Source organism: Salvelinus namaycush, unplaced genomic scaffold (genome assembly GCF_016432855.1).
Source record: "Salvelinus namaycush isolate Seneca unplaced genomic scaffold, SaNama_1.0 Scaffold739, whole genome shotgun sequence".
Classification (NCBI taxonomy): domain Eukaryota; kingdom Metazoa; phylum Chordata; class Actinopteri; order Salmoniformes; family Salmonidae; genus Salvelinus; species Salvelinus namaycush.
The window spans coordinates 39,023-57,215 of record NW_024061463.1 but is presented as its reverse complement, the minus strand read 5'-3'; the positions used below and the strand labels follow the sequence as shown (position 1 = coordinate 57,215).

Genomic DNA, 18,193 nt, shown 5'->3' with positions numbered 1-18,193 from the left:
GAAATGTGCTGCAGAATGAGTTCTGTTTCACTCAGAGAAATAATTCAAACGGTTTTAGAAACTAGAGAGTGTTTTCTATCCAATAGTAATAATAATATGCATATTGTATGAGCAAGAATTGAGTACGAGGCAGTTTAATTTGGGAACTCATTTTTACTAAGTCGAAATGGCGCCCCCATAGGCTCAAGAAGTTAACCTGTTATGGCTGCAGGGCGGTGCCGGTACACTTATGACAACAGCCCGTCCAAGTGCAGGGCGCGAAATTCAAAATATATTTTTTAGAAATATTTAACTTTCACACATTAACAAGTCCAATACAGCAAATGAAAGATAAACATCTTGTGAATCCAGCCAACATGTCCGATTTTTATAATGTTTTACAGCGAAAACACCATGTATATTTATGTTAGCTCACCACCAAATACAAAAAAGGACAGACATTTTTCACAGCACAGGTAGCATGCACAAAACCAACCAAGAACCAACCAAAATAACCAAGAAACAACTTCATCAGATGACAGTCTTATAACGTGTTATACAATAAATCTATGTTTTGTTCGAAAAATGTGCATAGTTGAGGTATAAATCAGTTTTACATTGCAGCTACCATCACAGCTACCGTCACAAATAGCACCGAAGCAGCCAGAGTAATTACAGACACCAACGTGAAATACCTAAATACTCATCATAAAACATTTCTGAAAAATACATGGTGTACAGCAAATTAAAGACAAACATCTTGTGAATCCAGCCAATATTTCCGATTTCTTAAGTGTTTTACAGCGAAAACACAATATAGCGTTATATTAACTTACCACAATAGCCAGAAACACAAGCCATTTCCCAGCAGCAAAAGTTAGCGATCGTAGCAAACCAGCAAAATATATATAATTTTTGACTAACCTTGATAAGCTTCATCAGAAGACAGTCCTATAACATCAGGTTATACATACACTTATGTTTTGTTCGAAAATGTGCATATTTAGAGCTGAAATCAGTGGTTATACATTGTGCTAACGTAGCATCTTTTTCCCAGAATGTCCGGATATTTTTATGACACTCACCTATTCTGACCAAATAACTATTCATAAACGTTACTAAAAAATACATGTTGTATAGGAAATGATAGATACACTAGTTCTTAATGCAATCGCCGTGTTAGAATTCTAAAAATAACTTCATTACGACATCCAGCTTACGTTATAGCGAGAGAGTGCCCAAAATCTGGGCGCAAACTATTAGTAAACATGTTCCGACAGATATATGAAATAGCATCATAAATGGGTCCTACTTTTGTTGAGCTTCCATCAGAATGTTGTACAAGGGGTCCTTTGCCGGGAACAATCGTTGTTTGGTTTTAGAACGGCCTTTTTCCCTCTCGATATAGCAAGCACACTTGTCAAGTGGCACGAATCTCTCCATCGTCAACAAACGGAAGAGAACGGAACACGGCAAAACTCCCGAAAAAAGTTCAATAATCTGATTAAACTATATTGAAAAAACATACTTTACGATGATATTGTCACATGTATCAAATAAAATCAAAGCCGGAGATATTAGTCGTCCATAACGTCAGCTTATCAGAAGGCAAATCCAGGTCCCTCGCACTCTCCAGAAAACAGGAAACTGGTGACACGTCATGCCAAGAGCTATGATTCGAGTCCTGATCAAGTTACACACTCAATTTCTTCTCTCACTACTTGTCGACATCTAGTGGAAGACGTATGAAGTGCATCTAAACTAATAAATATCAAGGACTTTAATAGGCAGCCCCTAGAACAGTGCATAGATTTCAGATTTTCCACTTCCTGTCAGGATGTTTGCTGCAAAAGGAATTCTCTTTTACTCACAGATATAATTCAAACGGTTTCAGAAACTAGAGAGTGTTTTCTATCCAATAGTAATAATAATATGCATATTGTACGAGCAAGAATTGAGTACGAGGCCGTTTGAAATGGGCACCTTTTATCCAGGCTACTCAATACTGCCCCTGCAGCCCAAAGAAGTTAACCTGTCTGGCTCTGGCGTTCCGTCAGCGGAACTCCTCCCACATTCCACTGAAAAGGCAGAGCGCGAAATTGAAAATATATTTTTTAGAAATATTTAACTTTCACACATTAACAAGTCCAATACAGCAAATGAAAGATACACATCTTGTGAATCCAGTCAACATGTCTGATTTTTAAAATGTTTTACAGCGAAAACACCACATATATTTATGTTAGCTCACCACCAAATACAAAAAAGGACAGACATTTTTCACAGCACAGGTAGCATGCACAAAGCCAACCTAACTAACCAACAAACAACTTCATCAGATGACAGTCTTATAACGTGTTATTCAATAAATCTATGTTTTGTTCGAAAAATGTGCATATTTCAGGTATAAATCATAGTTTACATTGCAGCTACAATCAGAAATTGCACCGAAAGCAGACAGAATAATTACAGACACCAACGTCAAATACCTAAATACTCATCATTAAACATTTCTGAAAAATCGATGGTGTACAGCAAATTAAAGACAAACATCTTGTGAATCCAGCCAATATTTCCGATTTATTAAGTGTTTTACAGCGAAAACACAATATAGCATTATATTAGCTTACTACAATAGCCTACCACACTACCGCATTCATTCACCAAGGCACGTTAGCGATAGCAATAGGCACGTTAGCGATAGCGAATAAACCAGCAAGATATATAATTTTGACTAACCTTGATAAGCCTCATCAGATGACAGTCCTATAACATCAGGTTATACATACACTTATGTTTTGTTCGAAAATGTGCATATTTAGAGCTGAAATCAGTGGTTATACATTGTGCTAACGTTGTGCTAACGTAGCATCTTTTTCCCACAACGTCCGGATATTTTTCGGACACTTTTTCTGACACACATATTCTGACCAAATAGCTATTCATAAACATAACAAAAAAATACATATTGTATAGGACATGATAGATACACTAGTTCTTAATGCAATCGCCGTGTTAGAATTCTAAAAATAACTTCATTACGACATCCAGCTTATGTATAGCGAGAGAGTACCCAAAAGCTGGGCGCAAACGACTAGTTCACATGTACGACAGATATATGAAATAACATCATAGAATGGGTCCTACTTTTGCTGATCTTCCATCAGAATGTTGTACAAGGGGTCCTTTGTCGGGAACAATCGTTGTTTGGTTTTAGAACGGCCTTTTTCCCTCTCGATTTAGCAAGCACACTTGCCAAGTGGCACGAATCTCTCCATCGTCAACAAACGGAAGAGAACGGAACACGGCAAAACTCCCGAAAAAAATTCAATAATCTGATTAAACTATATTGAAAAAACATACTTTACGATGATATTGTCACATGTATCAAATAAAATCAAAGCCAGAGATATTAGTCGTCCATAACGTCAGCTTATCAGAAGGCAAATCCAGGTCCCTCCTCGCGCTCTCCAGAAAACAGGAAACTGGTGACACGTCATGCCAAGAGCTATGATTCGAGTCCAGATAAAGTTACACACTCAATTTCTTCTCTCACTACTTGTCGACATCTAGTGGAAGACGTATGAAGTGCATCTAAACTAATAAATATCAAGGACTTTAATAGGCAGCCCCTAGAACAGTGCATCGATTTCAGATTTTCCACTTCCTATCAGGAAGTTTGCTGCAAAAGGAGTTCTGTTTTACTCACAGATATAATTCAAACGGTTTTAGAAACTAGAGAGTGTTTTCTATCCAATAGTAATAATAATATGCATATTGTACGAGCAAGAATTGAGTACGAGGCCGTTTAAATTGGGCTCGATTTTCCCCCAAAGTGAAAACAGCGCCCTCTGTCCTCAACAGGTTAATCAGTCTATCCTTCTGCTTTACCAACACCAGAGACCATGGTGGAGAGTGTTGGATCAAGCCTGGACCTGAGGACACCATAGACCATGGTGGAGAGTGTTGGATCAAGCCTGGACCTGAGAACACCAGAGACCATGGTGGAGATAGTTGTGTCAAGCCTGGACCTGAGAACACCAGAGACCATGGTGGAGAGAGTTGGATCAAGCCTGGACCTGAGAACACCAGAGACCATGGTGGAGAGTGTTGGATCAAGCCTGGACCTGAGAACACCAGAGACCATGGTGGAGAGTGTTGGATCAAGCCTGGACCTGAGAAATGTGAGTGTTAACTGATTTTAATTGTTTTTAAAGGAAAATAGTTGTTAAGCGTTCATTATTCACAATCATGCTCTATTTTGTCTAAACATACTTAAAGGTTGAGTCAGCAATATGACGTAGAAGCACAAAGTAAACAGCATAGTGGGTCAATTTCTACAACAACTGAGAGCGTTGGAGCACAAGGCTAAACTTCTCCGCTGTAAGAGAGTGAAGAGAACCCTTGCACATGGGCAGATGCTGTGTGTGACTGTTTGAGAGAGATGTCAAGCATCTTGCTCATCACAATATCTGTGGTGCTGCACGTACAACATAATTTAGCTGACTCTACCTTTAAGCTCTCATCCTAGGATCTACCAGAAATCAGATTCCCAACATCTACAAAACATGGACCAGAACGATGTTGTTTCCTGCTTCCACAAACATTAATTAATATAACACTAATGTCAAAATATGGTATGCTAATGAGTGTACATTCTGAGACTGTTGCTCACTGATATTCATTTTTATTACAAGTCTATTTAATAATTATTAATTCATTATTCGACGAGATTGTCCATTTTAAATAACAACTACTTTTGACTTTAGGGATTCCTCAGAGTTGTAAGACCTGTGACCATGTTGAGGTAAGTCATAATGTCAATTCTTACTTTTACATACCTGCAGGAGTCAGGCACAGTCTCAAAGCCAGGTGTGTACCAACCAACCATTCATACTGGGATATAGACAGTCCTGTGTTCTACTTTAGTAATATAAACACAGTCTCAAAGCCAGGTGTGTACTGACCAACCATTCATACTGGGATATAGACAGTCCTGTGTTCTGCTTTAGTAATATAAACACTGTCTCAAAGCCAGGTGTGTACTGACCAACCATTCATACTGGGATATAGACAGTCCTGTGTTCTGCTTGTAGGCATGCAGGATTTTAGCTGTTGTCATATTTTGTCATTAGACAGTTTAATTGATAAATCACCAGCATTTCATGTAACATTGAATAAATACATTAGATTAGTTACTTCGGTTAATGGTCCAGTTTCCCAGACACAGATTAAGTCTAGTCCTGGACCTTAAATAACTTTCTATTGAAACTTCCATTGAGCACGCTTTTTAGTCCAGCACTAGACTCAATCTGTGTCCAGGAAACAAGCCCCATATTTATTACTGACATGCTTGTCCTTGTTCAGGACTCCACACACTGGCTTCAGATTGAACCCTTGACTTCCACTGTCCAGGGAGTGACAATGTTCAGGTAAAATAACTACTTTCAACATTTCATTCCACCTGCTAGTGTATTTCCCCAATACCTTTGGGAATAGTCTTCTAGTCCAACCTCTCCATTTGACGATTGACACTCTCTACCATATCTTGTTGTTGCCCTCAGACACAGGACACCCAAAGGGAGTTATGAGTGCACAGTGTCTGGGCTCCGCTGGCGGTGTGAGAGAGATGTCATTCTGAAGTATCACTTCAGGAACTGGGAACCCTACAGTCAACTTCTGAAAGACATGCAGTACACACAAGGTGGTCCATTGCTGGACATCACTATGGAGTTAGGTGAACTGGAGGAAGTTCATCTGCCACACTGTGTCTGTTTAGGTAAAACCATATAGAAATACTATTCAGAAAGACATTTCCATGTAACTGAGTTTCACTTCCTGAATTAATGAACTATTCTGGGAGTTTGAGTTTACTGTGATCTGGTACTGCATATTCTTTGTGTTTTAGTTGGATGAATAATGCAATATTTGTCTTTCTCTCCTTTGTATTGTGTTGTTCAGGGACCAACCCTTCCCTGAGGAATGAGATGAAGATTCTTCATGTAGAGGAACATGGAGTGTCTTTAGAGGAAGTGCATGAGGTCACCAGATTCCATGCTAAGATTCTCCATCCCAAGTTCTCAGCTATCTCTGTTATACTGAGCTATATCCTTTCTTGGAACGTAGATGTCCACTGTGAGCTGATGCTCTATCTGACAGTGATGAAGGAAACACTAATTCCACGCCTATACCTGTTCCCCAGTAACCCCGGCCAAATACAGGTGAGGGACCATTATTATAGAGATGACCTTAACTAAACAGTTGTGCAGTTTATGTTGACACTCATTAAATTAAGATAAGTGTGTTGCTAGTTTTCTGAATAATGTTTGAACAAGACTATACATTGACTGGCTGGGTATTTCATGCCTCGTTTCACAGGCTGTGGAACAACAGGAATCAAAGTTTCAAGGGTCTAAAAGGTTTCCCATCACAAGACCAGAGCAGTCCTTCAAACTGAAGAGTTCCTTCAGACTGAACATTCCCTGTTCTACCGCCATCAATCCACCGGTACAGTTTTAGTAGACTAAGAACATGAATCTGACATTTCAGTCACAGTTCTATCCATTGCTCTCTCTCTCTCACTCTCAATTCAATTCAAATGGCTTTATTTGCATGGGAAACATGTTTACATTGCTAAAACAGACTCTCCTTCTCCCTCCAGAGGATTCATCTCATACATAGAGACACCACACCAAGCTTTTTCAAGGCGGTTGTGAAAATGACAGGGATTGACATTGAGATGGAGTTATTCAGTGATGATGAGAGGATAGTATGGACAGAAATAGTATCACGAGGTAGGAGCATATGTCAATCATCACTTCGTACTTTTGTACCAGATGCTATTTAAAGTGATATAACCTCATGTTGTTTATCTTTCAGATGAATACTATCAGAACCAAGGTAAGACCCAGATGCAGACTGTCCAAGTAACAGTGTTTATTGTAACAGGGGCAGGCAAAGACAGGTCAAGGCAGGCGGGGGTCAGTAAACCAGAGGTGGGTTAAAGGTACAGGTCGGCAGGCGGGGTCAGGGACAGGGGCAGCCAGAGTGGTCAGGCAGGCAGGCTCAGAGTCAGGACAGGCAAGGGTCAAAACCGGGAAGACAGGAAAAGAGAGACTGGGGAAAAAACAGGAGCTGAGACACAACACTGGTTGACTCGAACAAACAAGACAAACTGTCAACAGACAAACAGAGAACACAGGAATAAGTACACAGGGGGTAATGGGGAGATGGGCGATACCTGGAGGGGGGTGGAGACAATCACAAAGACAGGTGAAACAGATCAGGGTGTGACAGAATACATCACTGACACCCATTCAACAAGTCAGTAAACATGAGAGTTACAATGCATTCGGAAAGTATTCAGACCCTGTGACATTTCCACATTTTCTCACGTTACAGCCTTGTTCTAAAATGGATACAATTGTTTTTTCCCCTCATCAATCTACACACAATACCCCAGAATGACATCACAATACCCCACAATGACGTCACAATACTCCATAATGACAAAGCGGAAACAAGTTTAGACATTTTTGCAAATGTATTAAAAATAAAAAACGATCACATTTACATACCTGAAGGGAACATTTTGACATTTGCCGTATGGTTAGTGAGAAACACCATATTGCAAATGTGCGGTCCCTTACTAGACGTCCGCCAACGTTTGAAACATTTGCGGACGGCGGAGGGCCGTGCACGGGGGCCAGGACTTTCAGGAAGTCATCGAATGAAGTCTCTCGGACATTCGGTTTACGTTTGATGAAATTTTCTAATTTTGGTTGTTTTTTCGCTGTCCCGGTATATCCCACCAGAGGGTGAATGGAATCATATTGCAAATGTACAAAACATCAACAACCATGACGTGGCCTTTTCTCCTAAACAAAAAAGATTTCGAAGACGAAACTTGGTGAGCATAGGTTTGGCATAATGGGCAGTTGGCCCCGAACAAGATGGCGTCGAGGCCTCAACGCTTTTTGAGTTATGGCCAATTTTCTGGGATTAAAGGTCAAAGACGAAAATAGAGTGCTAATTTGACCACTTCACGTCAAAGTACATAAACCTACGGTGTCAGGAAAAAAAGAACCAGCCATTTATCTATCCTAATTTAAGAGAAATCGTACATTGTACAATTGGTGATGTTCACAAAAATGAGTTTTTTTCCCAAAAAAGTTACAGATCCAGTTGCAGCGTGTTCAGGCGAACATTTTTTAAGTGGGTTTTGAAGCTCTGCGAGAATTCTGTGATTTTCTGTGATTTTCTGAAATAACACACACTCATTTAACCCTCTGTAAATCAGTCAGTTCTTAACATAAAGACTTAAAACTCAGGATTCTGTAAAAGCCTACCATAATGAGGATATGTGTTTACTTTTAGCTCCCTGTACCAACCGGAAGTGCCATAATTGGTGTCAAAGGTGCTGTTTTGAAGGGTTAAAAAAGTACATCTTTCCAAAACTTCATATGTGTGATTAGGCAACCCTCGTGAACTCTAAATCAGTCATTCATCCCATCAGATTTCCAAGAAAAACGCACACACCCACTCAGAAAGGATGGAGTGACACACTGTGGGGCTTAGAGACAGACAGTGCCTGCAATAGTTACTTTTGTTCGAACTATTAAAGAACCGTTAGACTTAGAGCTCTGAAACTTTAGAAACCTGTTATAGAGCTCAGGTCGATAGTGTAAGGTGAGTTATGTTGCTCTAGAAGGTTCTGAGACCGAGAAACAGCCTTGTACATTTGCAATAACTTCAATTCATTTGGACCAATACGAAAATGACGATATTTAGAAAAGTCCCAGAGTTGCAAGACTAGGTGCATTGAAACCGGCTCGGCCCATATAGATGGACCCCAACATTTCTGTCCGATAGCTCATTCAAGGACCCCGTAGCAAGGCATGGAAAAAGGTGGATTTTCAGCACCAATTAAGGTCTTGCTCAGGCACTGAATAACCTATCGAGCCTAAACTTTGGATTTGAGGTCACCTCACATAGGTCTACACATAATGTCAGAACTGGACCCGCAGTTAGAATGTAACTATGTGTTATATGTTTTTATTGTGGTTTAAATAGAAGGCCCTGTGAATTTTGGGCCTGCTCGGAAATATGTGATAGTTGGCTTCTAAACGAGTTGAAAGAGGCGGGTGTCAGTTTGTATCAGGTTGGTGTCTGAAAATATCTAATTGACTGATGGACACTGACTTGCTAGTTGACTTTTGTACATTTGCAATATGTTTAAACAGTGAGGTACCATCACCGAAATGACATTCTGAAATCAACACCAACGAGCGATGGAGAGAAACCAGAATCACTGTCCGGCCATCCCGAGTTCATCGGCCAAGTCAATTTCTTATTCCTGCGGGAGTTTTGAGCATGTCATATTCGTGATGGTATATGCCCATTGAAACATATTGCAAATGCACAGTACATTTGCAATATGATTCAACAGTGAAAAAACATCACCAAATGGACATGATGAAATCAACACAACGAGCGATGGAGAGGAACCACTCTCACTACCCGGCCATCTCGAGTTCATCAAGGCCAGTCAATTTTGAATTTCTGCAGGAGTTTTGAGCATGTCAAATTCGTGATGGTAAATGCCCATTGAAACATATTGCAAATGTAACTGTACATTTGCAAAATGATTCAACACTGAAAAAACATCACCAAATGGACATGATGAAATCAACACAACGAGCGATGGAGAGGAACCACTATCACTGCCCGGCCATCCCGAGTTCATCAGGCCAGTCAATTTTGCATTTCTGCAGTATTATAGGCTATGTTTCATGTTTTGTGTTACCAGGCACGATTTCAAAACAGTTTTAAAAGCTTTTAGGGAGCATCCACACTTCCATGCCCGCTATGGGACCACTATACTATGGCCCAAAGTCCATGGGGGCCGGCCTGAGTGATTTATGGAGGTTTTCAAAAAAAGTCAAAAAAAAATCTGTTTTTTCTTCTCTAAAATATTCTATGTTTCATGTTTTGGGTTACCAGGCACGATTTTCAATATGGTTTTAAATGCTTTTAGGGGGCATCCAGACTTCCATGCCCGCTATGGGAGCACTATACTACGGCCCCAAGTCAATGGGGGCCAGCCTGAGTGATTTGTGGAGGTTTAAAAAATGGATGTCTGTACATTTGCAATATGATTCAACAGTGAAAAAACATCACCAAATGGACATGATGAAATCAACACCATGAGCGATGGAGAGGAACCACTATCACTGCCCGGCCATCCCGAGTTCATCGGGTCAGTCACTTTTGCATTTCTGCAGTATTTTTGAGCATGTCAAATTCGTGATGGTAATTGCCCATTGAAACATATTGCAAATGGACAGCCGTGCACCTGGTGATTACAATTTCTTTAGTGGGGAGCAAGGGGTCAACGGTTGGGTAGGGAGCACCCCCCACCCTTGCCCATCCATAAGGGGGCGCCCCTTGTCATTTTGGATTTTTTATTTTTTTTATCATTATTTTTGACTTTTGACTTCTTATGAAATCATATTGCAAATGGACAAAACATATGCCTTATGGACTAGTAAAAAAAAAAAAAAAATTATGATAATAAAATTTGACAAAAGTATGTTCATACAGTTCTTATACATGTGTAATTGACATAAAAATCAAAATAATTTCGAAAAACGGTCCATTAACCTTTTTCTCCCACATTCCATTGAAAAGGCAGAGCGGCAAATTCAAAAAATACATTTTTTTAAAATATTTAACTTTCACACATTAACAAGTCCAATACAGCATATGAAAGGCAGACATCTTGTGAATCTAGCCAACATGTCCGATTTTTTAAATGTTTTACAGGGAAGACAAAATATGTAAATCTATTAGCTAACCACCTTAGCAAAAGACACCACTTTCTAACACCAATCAGTTTTTACGTCCATCACCAGCTATCACTAATTCGACCAAATGAAGATATATATAGCCACTAAACCAAGAAACAACTTCATAAGATGACAGTCTGATAACATATTTATTGTATAGCATATGTTTTTTTTGAAAAATGTGCATATTTATGGTATAAATCATAAATTACATTTCAGCTACAATCAGAAAGCAGCCATAACATTTACAGACACCAACATCAAATACCTAATTACTCCTCGTAAAACATTTCTGAGAAATACATACTGTGCAGCAATTGAAAAACAGGATTCTTGTGATTCCAGACAATATTTCCGATTTATTAAATGTTTTACATCGAAAACTAAATGTAGCGCTAAATTAGCATAGCCACACCAGACAGACACACTTGGGCGCGCGCGACCAGTTGACATGCACGACAGATATATGAAATAACATTATAAATTTGGTCTTACTTTGGCTGATCTTTCATCAGAATGTTGATCAAGTTGTCCTTAGTCCAGAAGAGTCGTTCAATCCATTCAGAATGGCAACTTTCCATCTTCATTTAGCAGGGGTACTAGTCGAGTGGCACGGATCTCTCCAACGTAAACAAAGTAAACATTACGGAACACGGCAAAACTCCCCAAAAAATTCAAATAATCTGATTAACCTCTAACGAGCCTCTACCCCGGGTCCGGGATCACCCCCCACCCCCCCACACACTGATTAGCATAGCTAGCATAGCTTCACAAGTAGATAGTAGCATCTAAATATCATTAAATCACAAGTCCAAGACACCAGATGAAAGATACAGATCTTGTGAATAAAGCCACCATTTCAGATTTTAAAATGTTTTACAGGGAAGACAAAATATGTAAATCTATTAGCTAAACACGTTAGCAAAATACACCACTTTTCTAACTCCATCAGTTTCTTACTACTTCAGGTGCTATCACCAATTCGGCTAAACTAAGATATTGATAGCCACTAACCAAGAAAAAACCTCTTCAGATGACAGTCTGATAACATATTTATGGTATAGGATAGGTTTTGTTAGAAAAAAGTGCATATTTCAGGTAGAAATCACAGTTTACAATTGCACCGACCATCACAAGACGACTAGAATTACTATAGAGAGCAACGTGTATGACCAATTTACTCTTAATAAAACATTTCATAAGAATAGACAAAGCATAGCAATGGAAAGACCCAGATCTTGTGATTCCAGACAATATTTCAGATTTTCTAAGCGTTTTACAGCGAAAACACAATAAATCGATAAGTTAGCATACCACATGTGAAAACGTTACCAGAGCATCGATTCCAGCCAAAGAGCGCTATAACGTAATCACCGCCAAAATATATTAATTTTTTCACTAACCTTCTCAGAATTCTTCCGATGACACTCCTGTAACATCATTTTACAACATACATATACAGTTTGTTCGAAAATGTGCATATTTAGCCATACAAAACCGTGGTTACACAATGAAAATACTAGGAAATCAAGCCTCAAAATGTCTGACGTCATCTTTCAGAGTGATCTAGTTTAATTGAAAGCTAATCATATACTTGACTAAAAAATACAGGGTTGACAGGAATCGAAAGACAAATTAGTTCTTAATGCAATCGCTGATTTACATTTTTTAAATTATCCTTACTTTTCAATACAGGTTGCGCCAAGCGAAGCTATAGCAAACAAGATGGCGACATAAACGTTTAACATTTATCGACAGAAACACGATTTATCATCATAAATTGTTCTTACTGTGAGCTGTTCTTCCATCAGAATCTTGGGCAAAGAATCCTTTCTTGGGTCGAATCTTCTTTTGGTCGATAGATGTCCTCTGTCCTTCGAAATATCCACTAACGATCGAACGGGACCCCGAAACGTGTCCAAAGTTTCAGAGTGCACGACAAAGAAATTCCTCAAAATCGCACTAAACGGATATAAATTGCTATAAAACGGTTCAAATTAACTACATTATGATGTTTTTAACAACTATAACGACTAAAAACATGACCGGAGAAATATCACTCTCTAAACAACGATTTGGAAGGAGGCAGGTCTGATGTCCATTTTGCGCATGACGCATGCAGGAAGAGAGCGGTACTTCTACGTTTTCGTGTTTTATAGTGGCTCTGATTGCGCAATCGAATCCATTCAAAACGTGATGACGTACTGACACCCAGAGGAAGACGTAGGCAGTGTCGGTTTCTCTATAGCATCTACTGGCACCTTAAAACCGATCCCAGATCAGGGGTAAAAATTTCTGAAATCTGACTCCCTGTCAGGAAAAGTGATGTAGAAGTAGTTCTGTACCACTCAGAGACAAAATTCCAACGGCTATAGAAACTAGAAAGTGTTTTCTATCCAATAATAACAATAATATGCATATTGTACGATCAAGAATTGAGCACGAGGCAGTTTAATTTGGAGACCAAAAAATGCTAATGCGGAACAGCACCCCCTATAGTTGCAAGAAGTTAAACTATATTGAAAAAACATACATTACGATGAGATGGTCTCATTTATCAAATCAAATCCGAGCTGGAGATAGTTCACATCCGAAACGGCAGCAAAACAAAACATGATATCTCTCCCAAGTCGCGCGCTTCTGACTTCCTGAAATTGACGGTCATGTCAAAGAAATAGGTCTTATTTCACGTCAAAACAAGATAAACGCAAGATTTCTCCTCTGACGTACTCTTGACACCCAGAGGAAGGCGTACGAGGTGTGTTTCGGGTCATAAGTGGCATGACCATGTATAGGCAGAGCGTTGAAGCGAGCATAAACATCTTGCATTTTACTTCCTGGTCGGGGAAAGTGCTGCCAAAGGACTTGTGTTCCACTCAGAGAAAAAATTAAAACGGTTTTAGAAACTAGAGACTCTTTTCTATCCAATAGTATTAACAATATGCATATTGTAAGAGCAAAAATTGATTAAGAGGCCGTTTGAAAATTTGCACATATTTTCCAGTTTTTCCAAAACGCCCCCTATAGCCCAAACAGGTTAAGCTTTTTTAAGGGTGTCTTGACTTGTGTTACATTTGCAATATGAAAAATTACGGTAAAGCGCATTCGCCATCTATTGGATTTTTGCAGTGTTACACTTGGCATTTGCCATATGGCATTTGCAATCAGTTTTGAATGAAACGACGCCGAATTGAGTGGTATTGTACATTGTGTTCATGTTTCATATGGTGCCAATAACTTCCCATTCATTTTTGTCCATTTCAGGGGGGTGTTTCCTTACATAAGTATTCCGACCCTTTACTCAGTACTTTGTTGAAGCACCTTTGGCAGCGATTACAGCCTAGAATCTTCTTGGGTATGACACTACAAGCTTGGCACACCTGTATTTGGGAAGTTTTTTCCATTCTTCTCTGCAGATCCGTTCAAGCTCTGTCAGGTTGGATGGGGAGCGTCGCTGCACAGCTATTTTCAGGTCTCTCCAGAGATGTTGGATTGGGTTCAAGTCCGGGCCCTGGCTGGGCCTCTTATGGACATTCAGAGACTTGTCCCGAAGCCACTCCTGCATTGTCTTGTCTGTGTGCTTTGGGTTGTTGTCCTGTTGGAAGGTGAACCTTCGCACCAGTCTGAGGTCCTGAGCACTCTGGAGCAGGATTTCATCAAGGATCTCTTTGAATGTTCATCTTTCCCTCGATCCTGACTAGTCTCCCAGTCCCTGCCGCTGAAAAACATCCCCACAGCATGACGCTGCCACCACCATGCTTCACTGTAGGGATGGTGCCAGGTTTCTTCCAGATGTAACACTTCAACAGCAAACTCTTTTGGCAAACTCCAAGCAGGCTGTCATCTGCCGTTTACTGAGGAGTCGCTTCCGTCTGCCCACTCTACTATTAAGGCCTGATTGGTGGAGTGCTGCAGAGATGGTTGTCCTTCTGGAAGGTTCTCCCATCTCCACAGAGGAACTCTGGAGCTCTGTCAGAGTGACCACCAGGTTCTTGGTCACATCCCCGGCCAAGGCTCTTCTCCCCCAATTGTTCAGTTTGGCCGGGATCGGCCAGCTCTAAGAAGAGTCTTGGTGGTTCCAAACTCCTTTCATTTAAGAATGATGGAAGCCACTGTGTTCTTGGGACCTTCAACGCTGCAGAAATGTTTTGGTACCCTTCCCCAGATCTGTGCCTCAACACAATCCTATATCAGAGCTCTATGACAATTCCTGAGACCTCATGGCTTGTTTTTTTGCTCTGACATGCACTGTCAACTGTGGGACCTTATATAGACAGGTGTGTGCCTTTCTAAATCATGTCCAATCAATTGAATTTATCACAGGTGGACTCCAATCAAGTTGTAGAAACATTTTAGGATGATCAATGGAAACAGGATGCAACTGAGCTAAATTTCGAGTCTCATAGCAAATGGTCTGAATACTTACATTTGCAAAAAATGTCTACACCTGTTTTCGCTTTGTCGTTATGGGGTATTGTGATGTCATTATGGGGTATTGTGATGTCATTATAGGGTATTGTGATGTCGTTATGGGGTATTGTGATGTCAGTATGGGGTATAGTGATGTCATTATGGGGTATTGTGAATTCGTTATGGGGTTATGTGATGTCGTTATGGGGTATTGTTTGTTGATGTTTTTTATTTAACTAGGCAAGTCAGTTAAGAAGAAATTCTTATTTACAATGACGGCCTAACCCGGACAACGTTGGGCCAATTGTGCGCCGCCCTATGGGACTCCCAATCACGGCGGGTTGTGATACAGCCAGGAATTAAACCAGGGTCTGAGCCACTAGATTGCTCCGGATTTTTTTTGTCATCTATTTTAGAATAAGGCTGTAACGTTACAACATGTGGAAAAAGTCAAGGGGTCTGAATACTTTTCGAAGGCGGTGAATATGAGGCTTTCAGAAACATCCTTGGTCTTTGTATATAGTTGAATCTGTGCTTGAAATGCGATACTTGACTGAGGGACCTTCCAGATGTAGTATATATGGAGGACAGGTCCACTTTGACATTACAGAGTATTTTCAGTAGATTGATGACAAAACATTACAATTAAATCCTTTTTAATCCCACTATATAACACAACAGAGAAATCCAAGGGGTATGAACACTTTTGCAAGGCTCTGTATGTTATGTAGAATAGACAATCGTGTCAGCCAGGGTAGGCGTCAATTCCAAATAAGTCAGTCAATTCAGGAAGTAAACTGATATTCCAATTCAATAACTGGAAAATGGCATCTATTTTCAATGACTAGTGGGAAGAAAAAAATGTGTTTAAATTGACTGACTTGAATATGAAATGACTACAACCCTGGAGTCAGCTCTATACAAGAAATGACTATCAGAAGAATGATAACTAGAGAGACTGTTAGATGTAGAAACAGCTGCTGTTCACCCTAAAGCCATATTCATTTAATTCACCTCCCTTCAGCATTAACACTCCCTGGGATTCCTGCTGAGGAGTTTCTGAAGAAACACAGGGCTAAACTCATTCAGGGAGTCAAAAACCCAATGCCAATAGCAGATGTTCTGTCGTCAAAGGGCATGATTGGTGATGAAGAGTACTCCAGAATAACAGCTGAAACAACTGAACAGGAGCGAATGAGAGAACTACTGAATGCAGTCCTCCCTAAAGGACCAGAAGTGATGGGAGCTTGTCTCAAAGCTCTCAGTGAACATGAACACCATCTTGTTAAGTACTTGAGTGAATCTAGGTAAGACCCTTTTCTTTTCTCCCTCCCTTGAATATGTGGGATGATTAAATATAGGTCAAATAAAAACATAGCTACCCAGATCAAAGAGAAAGTATTTTTCAGAATGGAAGCATGTTTTTGTGTTGCTGCCTGTAATAAATGTATCTTAGTATAGTTCTATCATAGGACCATCATCACATCATTATCTCAGGTGTATCATAGGACCATCATCACATCATTATCTCAAGTGTATCATAGGACCATCATCACATCATTATCTCAAGTGTATCATAGGACCATCATCACATCATTATCTCAGGTGTATCATAGGACCATCATCACATCATTATCTCAGGTGTATCATAGGACCATCATCACATCATTATCTCAGGTGTATCATAGGACCATCATCACATCATTATCTCAGGTGTATCATAGGACCATCATCACATCATCTCAGGTGTATCATAGGACCATCATCACATCATTATCTCAGGTGTATCATAGGACCATCATCACATCATTATCTCAGGTGTATCATAGGACCATCATCACATCATTATCTCAGGTGTATCATAGGACCATCATCACATCCTTATCTCAGGTGTATCATAGGACTATCATCACATCATTATCTCAGGTGTATCTCACTCCTCCTTCTTCTCCATACTTTCTGATCTCTCTCTTCCCTTCTCCTCCATCCTCTGTCTTGTAGCACCTAATCTGAAGATGCTGAGGTCTGTCTCCTAGTCTGTGGACAAAGACACTTCTCCACCTAATCTGAAGATGCTGAGGCCTGTCTCCTAGTCTGTGGACAAAGACACTTCTCCACCTAATCTGAAGATGCTGAGGCCTGTCTCCTAGTCTGTGGACAAAGACACTTCTCCACCTAATCTGAAGATGCTGAGGCCTGTCTCCTAGTCTGTGGACAAAGACACTTCTTCACCTAACCTGAAGATGCTGAGGCCTGTCTCCTAGTCTGTGGACAAAGACACTTAAATTACTGTTAGGGAAATTATGTTTCCTTTTCTTTTAACAAATGTCTGTGTTTTATTCATGTGCTGTTCTATAAACCAATGTGTGTTCGTCAAGTGGCTGACTGTACAAATCCTCACTATCAGTAGCTGTAATTTGGCAGTAAACCCAGATTATGTTTTGAGAACGAGATATCTCAGTTTCAAGATCTCATCTTAGAGAGAAGAAGACTGGTGAGGTGTTGGTCTGTCAAATGCTATGAACCAGTAGTGCGGTTAGCTAGTTGCGAGGATCCAGATGAAAATGTTGAGAGTTTGCGGTAGGAATCCGGGGATATGGAGAGAAAAATAGGTCCTTTATGCTCTGGTTTGAGTCACGTTGTATGAACTGGCGAGAGCTTTCCGAGCTCAAGGTTAGCTGATGACCGCTAGCAGTGGTTTGCTGACTGATAGCTGGTAGCTGGCTAGCTTCAGTTGAGGGATTCCAGATCCGAAATAGAAATACTTTAGAAAAAAAAACAGACCCACGCCACATTGGGTGAGGCGGGTTGCAGGAGTGGATTTAGAAGTTGAGGTTTAAGAAAATATTTTTAAAAGAATGTGAAGAAAAAGATATAAAAAGATATATACAAGGGACACGACAGGACAAAGACGTCTGACTGCTACGCCATCTTGGATTTATGTTGGATCATTTTGT

At 40.1% G+C, this 18,193-nt stretch overlaps 1 protein-coding gene across 1 annotated transcript; it reads left to right on the top strand.

Moving 5' to 3' along the window:
• The first annotated feature begins 4,132 nt into the window (after positions 1–4,132).
• Positions 4,133–17,869, top strand: LOC120042652 (NACHT, LRR and PYD domains-containing protein 1 homolog). Its single transcript, XM_038987475.1, has 10 exons — positions 4,133–4,163; positions 4,749–4,786; positions 5,347–5,411; positions 5,544–5,758; positions 5,941–6,200; positions 6,358–6,486; positions 6,641–6,773; positions 6,859–6,879; positions 16,261–16,543; positions 17,238–17,869. Exons 3-10 carry the CDS (start codon positions 5,404–5,406, stop codon positions 17,242–17,244), a joined length of 1,056 nt encoding a protein of 351 aa, XP_038843403.1. The 5' UTR covers positions 4,133–4,163; positions 4,749–4,786; positions 5,347–5,403; the 3' UTR covers positions 17,245–17,869.
• The last annotated feature ends 324 nt before the right edge of the window (positions 17,870–18,193 follow it).

Excerpts from the sequence above, each read along its gene's own strand:
- LOC120042652 (XM_038987475.1), top strand. Across the intron at positions 6,201-6,357 it reads GTAACCCCGGCCAAATACAG|GCTGTGGAACAACAGGAATC; the intron begins GTGAGGGACCAT and ends CTCGTTTCACAG. Across the intron at positions 6,487-6,640 it reads CTACCGCCATCAATCCACCG|AGGATTCATCTCATACATAG; the intron begins GTACAGTTTTAG and ends TTCTCCCTCCAG.